The following is an 8,697-nucleotide window of genomic DNA, read 5'->3' on the forward strand; positions in this document are numbered from 1 at the left end:
TTTAATTATAGTGGCTTAAATGCTGAAGAAAATATTTCCGCAACTGTGTAATAATTTTTAACGTTTTCCCTTTTTCTTCTTCTTTTGCCCATCGGGCCAAGCGAAACCGCGCGTCTTGAGTAAATCCTGAAATAAATTTTTTAAATATTTATTAATAATTTTCTTTATATAAATAATGGTTTGTATTGAAACTATATAAATTTATTATATACATAAGTGCGCCTGTGTGTGTGTACAAGTAACATACATTTGCAAATCGCCTGCACGCGTCTTATTTCCACTAACAAAATCACATGCATATCTATACTCTGGAAGAAAATTATAATACCATTAATACATATATTGGCTCCTACTGTAAACCAGTAAGTATTTCGATGAAACTTTCGTATCGGCAACTCTAGCACTCTCCACATAACGGTAAAATTTTTGGTGGATGGAACAGAAAATTACCTAACCGTACCATTGCTCTACATAGGGCAAATAAATTTTGCTTTTTATAATAATTTTTTTTTTATTCTCAATAATTCTCCTTCTGCCCGAATTAGGGCACACTGATATTATTATGGAAATGGGTAAAACAAAAAAAAAAATGCCGGAAATTATTTCGTATTCTAATTCAACGAAAAGGGGTGAAAATGTTGAGCAATCACTGGCCAAAGGCAGTGTTCTCTTGTTAATTCAAGATTGATCTGATGGAATTACGAAGAAAAAGATGGTAGCAAGACGAATTCAAGGCTTGCGAAAACGTGATGGCCACGCGAATTTCTTCATTTGTACAAGACAATATCGTCTACTCTCTCCACTACAATCTGGCTTCAAACAAAGTCACAATTGCTCGACAGCAATGGTTTAAAAAGCGGACGATATTAGAATTAGCTTTGGCAATACAGGCTCCGGCACTCGAAGTGTAACCAACTTCAGACCGCTCGCGCAGCTGATGCACGGTCTCACATGAAAGCATCAAAAAGTCAGACTTGAGAGAGCGAAGAAGTTGCGTAGCCTGGCCAAAAGCGGTCAATTTTCAAACATTGTGATTTCTAACGAGTAAATTTTTAAAATTGAGCGAGGCATCGATTGGCCACCAGGAGGCAGCACCCGCCACAGGTAATGGTTTGGCCCGCTGTAACCCCAGATGGGTGCTCTCCAATCGTTTTCATCGAGCCTGGCGTCAAAGTAAATGCGAAATATTATCAGGAAAGTATTCTGGATACGGCCGCCGTAGACGAATGGGTTGGTGCATGACTACCATTCGGATTTCACAGAGACAACGTTGGTTCGAATCTCGGTGAAAGATTAAAAGAAATAAAAAAGTTTTCTAATAGCGGTCGCCCATCGGCAGGCAATGGCAAACCTCCGAGTGTATTTCTGCCATGAAAAAGCTCCTCATAAAAATATTTGCCGTTCGGAGTCGGCTTGAAACTGTAGGTCCCTCCATTTGTGGAACAACATCAAGACGCACACGACAAATAGGAGGAAGAGCTCGGCCAAATACCCAAAAAGGGAGTACGCGCCAATTATATATATATTCTGGAGGTAGCTTTGAAGCCGTGGACAGACAAGCATTTCAGCGGCAGACTGTGGGCGTTTCAACAGTACTCGACACCGTCGCACAAAGCTCGAGTGAACCAAGAATGGCTAGAAAACCACATTCCGAACTTCATAACGTCCACAAAATGGCTCTGCAATTCATCAGAAGCGAATCCCATGGATTATTCTCTTTGGGCCATTTTGAACAGGAAATACCTGCAATTCACATTTGGTCATCTTGCGATTTGTTTCTGGACCGTCTCATGGCCATAGTCAAGGCAAAAGGTGGTCATATCGAGCAAAAGTAAATTGATTCTTAATATTGTATTATTTTCGGAAATTGTTTACTTTGAATTGAATAAAAATAATTATAATGAATAATTAGTTACATTTCGAGTGCCGGACCCTGTAAAGACTTGACACTACTTTGTTTACTTGACTTTTCAAAAGCATTTGACTCAGGGGATCATAACAGGTTGTATTCGAAGCTTAAACACTATTTCGGCTTCAAAGACAGTGCGGTTAAGTTCATGTCCAGTTACCTTGGGAGCAGAACGCAGAAGGTGAAGACCAGCAAATTAACATCTCAGCCTAGACATGTGCACACTGGCGTTCCGAAAGGGTCCATCCTTGGTCCACTTCGTTTCAGTATCTTTGTCAAGGTCAAAGGTAAAATCCCGTTTGTCAGTATGTGAATGTCCATGCGTATGCCGATGATATACAATTGTACAATAGTCGTATGGGTCTCGTTGAAGATTTATATTTCAAAATAAACAGTGATTTGTCTGCTATCTCTGTTTGGGCTAATGAAAACTCTTTATGTTTGAACGCGTCAAAGTCGTGTGTCTTACATATTATATAATGTAATAGTGTGGTATATATGGATAACATCTATAAATTGTGGATAGGTACCACTTCCCCTTAACGATAAGTCAAAAAAATTGGGTTTATTCTTAACACAAAACTTACCTGTGCTGACCATGTAAATAGGGTTGAGGATAATATCTTTCTGCATTGCGTAAGTTGAGAGTCTCTGCAACATTGACGCCAGAGAAAACGAGACGCAATTATGCAAAAAACTCGATTCTACAAGGTGAAGTCCAAACTAAATAAGACTAAGTTAAAATAGAAACGACAGGAGCTTTGTTCTGATAACTTCGAGTTTATTTATTCAAAATAGTCCCCTCTGGCCTCGATACACTATTTTGTGCGATCTAACAGCTTTTCGAAAGAGTGTTTCAGGTCATTGACCGGAATTCGGAATGTCCCTCAGGATGTCGGTAGTAGGCCTTTTGGATGACCTCTACGGACACAAAACGTTTTCCTTTCATGGCCAAGTGCAATTTTCCGAACAGGTAGAAGTCGCAGGGAACCATATCAAGCAAATACGGCGGTGAGTGATTGATAACCAAAATGCGATTTCTAATAAAAAAATCAGTCACAAGAGTGGATCGAGGAGATGGTGCATTTTCATGCAATAAGCGCCAGCTTCCTCCTTCGAGGTATTCAAGGGGAATTCGACGAATGCGATGCAATAAACGCTTCAAAACGCCAAGATAGAAAATTGCACTGACGATTTGGCCCGTTCGCACGAACTCCTTGTGGACAATTCCCTTGGAATCGTAAAAACAATATATAGATATAGAGATATTCAACTCCGATTCCATGAATTTCAACGATGATTTCGGTTCATTTTTGATAAACTTACGAACAATTTCGATGGAGTTTTCGGTGATTACTAATTTTGGTCGGCCCGTATATTCATTGCGATTTATGTCCTCACAACCTTCTCTGAAACGTGTAAACCACTAGTGAACTCATCACCATAAACTTTTTTCATCAATTTAAATGTCTTGGTAAACGTTCAACCGATTTTACAACAAAATTTGATATTAACCTTTTGTTCGAAACTCATTTTTGTTTGTTTTTCGATGACACAAACACACCGACTGTTTAGACGCAATAGCTTCGTTTCCACTGAACCGATCGTCACCAAGCTTTCACTGGAACTCAACTAGGAATGTAACTTCCAACGCACTAACTTATTAAAAAGAGGGCGCCATCAAAAACATTTTTATGACGCCAGTCTTGTTTATTTTGGACTTCACCTTGTACAGGGTCCGCCATATAACTTTACGGAATTAAAAATGCTATAAAAAAGAAACTACTCAATATTTTTCCAAACTGTTTTTGACGTGATAACGTCTTATAATTCGATTTAACAGGCTGCACGCACGAAAAAATGTGTCGTTACCTTGCTCATTAGTGTTACCTTGCTCATATGTAGTTACCTTGCTCATTGCCGTTACCTTGCTCATTTGTCGTTACCTTGCTCATTGCATTGAATGAACTGCAAGCGAAAGCGCGGAACGAACGACAAAGCAAACAAAGCAAACGAACGGCAACGTTCGACATCTTGCTCTCTCCTACTTAAGTGAGCGTATATATGTATGTATATGCGCATACGTACATATATAAATTCACGTATTTGTATTTGCATATGCCTTCTTATTGATTATTATTAATTTGATTTACTTCAAGAATTTAAAATAAAACCAAGTTTGTTAATAATACCTGTTGTTTTAATGTTATTATTATTTTTTGACGTGATAACGTCTTATAATTCTATGCAGCATGTTATGTTATGTTATGTTATGTTATGTTATGTTATGTTATGTTATGTTATGTTATGTTATGTTATGTTATGTTATGTTATGTTATGTTATGTTATGTTATGTTATGTTATGTTATGTTATGTTATGTTATGTTATGTTATGTTAAAGTATATTATGTTATGTTAATGTTAACTCATTCTCTATATCCATACAAAATATCTATCAAACAAATAAAATTAAAATTTTCTTTTGAAAAATGCAACCATTCAATCAGTATTTTCTTATGACGTTATCACGTTAAACTATCGTCAGTAAACCGACTTCACAGACAACCTCTTTTTTATTTTGAAGTACAATCCTTCCGGTTAATGATGGAACACAACTTCATTCATATGGCTGCCTCGGCTAGCCATGCACCATCCCATACGATCGGTCCAATTTTTCAACACATTTTCGATTGTATGCGGCTGTTTTGTTCAGAACGACGGTGAACTGATGTTCCTGGGGATTCACGAACACTCTCGGCCACAGGAGCAATATTTTCGGTTGTACGCACGGTTTTTGGTCGGTCACGCGTTGGTTTGTCAATAAGCAACCCAGTTTCTCTTACTTTTTTCGCAAAGTAACGCACATACGCTTCGTTCGTTGCTTTTCTTCTTCCCATTGCCGAACGCAATTTTCGTACACATTCTGCAACATTACCGTGATTTTCAAAGTAATGTCGCAATATTTCCTAGCGTTCTTTGAGCGTATACACAACCATTTTTGTTCAGCGGAAGAATAAAACTAATTTTCTGTCAAATCAGATGACAGCTAAGTGTTACCATTCTTCAAATAATACCTAGTTGAAATCGTACGGATGCTTGGTATAGTAAATATTACAATCATTCTATTGGCAACTACCTATGTACAGAGGGTTATGAAAGTAAAGCAAAATGCATCCCACGCTTTTAACTCTAATTTGAATTACTCTATTTGTATCTTAATTTTTGTTATAATTCTGTTCTGAGGTAGTTGACTACGACTGATCGTTCGATTTGCTATTACTTCATTATAGGTCCCTTTGTCATTAAAATTTATTTCCTACTTTTTAGTTCGATTAGCAATAAAAGCGTGTTTTTTAGTTTTTTTTTAACTATTTTTTATTTTTAGTATATGTAGGTGTTTACCAGTAATATACTATTACACAACCGCACACTAAATACTAACCTCAATGGTGGTGTGGAAACTAAAAATTCCCAATTTTTGTTTAAAAAAATACCCAATTCATGTTTCTACCGGTATGGCAATATTGGCAAATGTTATAAAAAATGCACATTTTTCAGCGCTCTCACGAGAAAAAGAGTTTCCCATCTAGTCATCTATGTTGTGTGTTCCGAGTCGATCAGATTTTTAGAAGCCAGTGAAAATTAAGCTCAAAGATTCCGTTACAGTCATTCATACATACAACCCGAGCTAATAAAAGTGTGTTAAAAAAATAAAATATTAATCCTGGCAATCCTAATAAGGATAATGGAAAATTTATCTCACATGTCTCACACTGCACTCGTTCTTCGTGACTATTTCGCCAAAAATTCCACGCATATCGTTCCGCAACCACCGTATTCGCCTGATTTGGCTCCGTGTGACTTCTGGCTATTCCCAAAACTCAAGAGACCACTACCGGAAATGGACTATTTGGCATGTTTCGGGGATTGGAAAACTCGTTGGCATAAGTGTATTTCATCGAGAGGGCATTATTTTGAAGGGGATGAAATTGATTTACAAGAATAAATGACGATTTTTCATTTTACAACCAAATTCACCTTACTTTTTGCCCACAGGTAAAAAAAGAAAATATTAATCCTGGCAATCCCAATAAGGATAATGGAAAATTTTTATCAAATTATTGCATTGTCATCGGTCCTTGATAGGTGTGCAAAATTTCAAGTCGATCAGATGTTTAGAAGCCAGTGAAAATTAAGCTCAAAGATTCCGTTACATACATACATGCATACATACATACATACAACCCGTCCTAATAAAAGTGTGTTAAAAATAGTCAAAAACCACTAAGCTTCTTCTGTATGTAACATTGCGTTCATACATCTCGGCGACGCGCGGAATTTTCAATGCTTCGGCTGACGGTCTTCCCACCGCTATAAACGCAGCTGACCATCATTATTATATTTTCACATGTGTCCAAGATTATGTAAAAAAAATTTCAATTGGCATAAAGTGTTTTACTTTTTAATTTACTTTACAAGTTCAGCTGACGTGTTTTCCCCCCTCTACCGCGCAGCTGACTATTTTTTGAAGTGAAAACTTCTTTAGAATCGTTGGGAGTGATTTGAGAAAAAGTGAAACGAAAAAAGCGACACTCTTGGCTACGAAGCGTTATATTATATGTTGATATAAACGTAGCGACGAACTAAATAACTTTTAGGCCAGCGCCGACAGCATGGCGCGATAGCCGAGCGACTAGCAATGTGAGCTTCCGATCCAAAATCCTTGGTTCGAATCACAAGAAAAAAAATTTTTTTATACAGTTATTTTTTTTATTTTATGATATGTTTATGAGGAGCTTTTTTTCATGGCAGAAATACACTCGGTATTTTGCCATTGCCTGCTGAGGGGTGAGCGCTATTAGAAAAATAGTTTTCCTTAATTTTGGTGTTTTCACCGAGATTCGAACTGACGTTCTCTCTGTGAATTCTGAATAGTAGTCACGCACCAACCCATTCGGCTACGGCGTTTGTTTAATTTTACTGATGCAAAAATGAGGGAAAATATTTGAATAAAGTTTGCTTACTGTTTACACATTTTACAAAGGTGACGGAGAACCAAAAAAAAAGTCGATTTTCAAACAAATACGAGTGCATATGTGTAATTGTGTTAGAGTTTCGGTCACGCCCCAGCAAAACCTGCGTGCATATGTGTTTGTAACATTCGAAAAAATGTAATTGTGTTAGAGTTTCGGTCACGCAGGTTTTGCTGGGGACGCTCATAATAGCAACCGCGTGTGTATTTTTATATTCGTAAATATTTTCATTTTTAAATATTTACCGCAATTATGCCGAAAAATAATGCAGAAAAGTGTCGTGAATATCGACAGAAAAAAAAATCAATAAATAGCATCACGGAATTCATTCACGAAAATTTCATAAAGTATACACCAGAAGTATCGCGGATACTTAGAAAAGATTACGATAAAGTTCCAATGATTTTAAGTGGCGATTTTAACGTAAATTTTGCATTGGACACAGCGGTTCCTTCAATTGACTTTCTCAATACAACATTCAATTTAAAAATGTGTAACAATCGCACTGAATCGACAACACGATCAAAAACAACAATTGACGCGGTATTTCAAAGATATGTTGACAACATCGAAACCAAAGCATTTGTATCATATTTTAGCTATCATAAGCCACTCGTATCATTTGTTGAAATTGAAAACAGCAATATTATAATGAACCTATAATTATCCCGCTCCTAATGCTGCTTTCGTCTCATTCTCTCTCAGTTTGTTTTACGGAAGGTTTCACTTCTATCGCGTCTAACCGTTAGACTGGTATTTTTTTTTATTCTACTAAATGTCAACAATACATGGAAAAAGTTTCAGCCGGTATAAAATGAGTTGGTAGAAATTTTTTTTCGGCACGTTTCGTACCCTCCCACAATCACACCCACCGCGGGTGCGCCAGCTGACGTTCACGTTCGTTATTCATGAAAGCTAAATCACAAGTATAGTCAAAAATTTATCGCAGTCCAAAATCGACCCCTGGCTCCCGGACTATAATATTTTGTAGTTAATGCAAGTTTTATATGGCTGAAATTTCGCATTGATTTTTGACACTTTTTTATGTTAACGGTTTTGTGATGATTTCTTTCCATATAAAAAATGGAAAGCAGTCGTTATATGGCGGAAAATGTACAATTATTAGACGAAAATTCAATGGACTACAAAATTGTACACTCAAAATTTCTCGAAAAATCAGAATTTCGGAGAGAAAAATTTTAATGAAAACTTGTTAGTTTTTTTTCTTAATTTGCACGGAGTTTGAAACCTGGATTGATGTGATTTTAGTGGGTGAATGAACTAAAATTTCATTAAAAATGTATTAAAATTAAATAAGGAACAAATAAATTGTCGCAACTTGTCAAATGGTCTTAATAACATAGTTATTTAACACAGTGCACTAATATTAAAAAAATAATATATATTCAGTGGTTTAGTGTGATCATTTTAATTATTTAAGGCTTTAAATATTTACTTACAAATATGACCCACTTTATCAATTTTTTTTAGTTGTAAAATTTTCTTTTAGACTCTACGATTTTACCTGCACATTGTGACACACATAATAGGCATTCTCCATCGCTACATCATTGAAAATGTCGCATCCCAGCGCCTTGCTGCTGTTGCTCTTCTTCTTGCCATCCTTTTTTTTCTCTCCCTCCTCACCATTCCCATTATTACTCGAAGTGGAATCTTTGCTGTTGCGTTTCTTTTTACTTTTGCCTGGCATTAACCAAATTTATTGCAGATATGAAAAATTGTGTATTTTTTGGC

General features: G+C 36.5%; 1 protein-coding gene across 1 annotated transcript; it reads right to left on the reverse strand.

Annotated features, from left to right (window-relative positions):
• Positions 1-48: 48 nt before the first annotated feature.
• On the reverse strand, positions 49-8,653 carry LOC129240734 (small lysine-rich protein 1). The gene is made up of 2 exons (XM_054876708.1): positions 8,468-8,653; positions 49-126 (listed from the first exon to the last, which is right to left on the reverse strand). Exons 1-2 carry the CDS (start codon positions 8,651-8,653, stop codon positions 58-60), a joined length of 255 nt encoding a protein of 84 aa, XP_054732683.1. The 3' UTR covers positions 49-57.
• Positions 8,654-8,697: the final 44 nt, after the last annotated feature.

This window comes from Anastrepha obliqua, chromosome 1 (genome assembly GCF_027943255.1).
Source record: "Anastrepha obliqua isolate idAnaObli1 chromosome 1, idAnaObli1_1.0, whole genome shotgun sequence".
NCBI lineage: Eukaryota > Metazoa > Arthropoda > Insecta > Diptera > Tephritidae > Anastrepha > Anastrepha obliqua.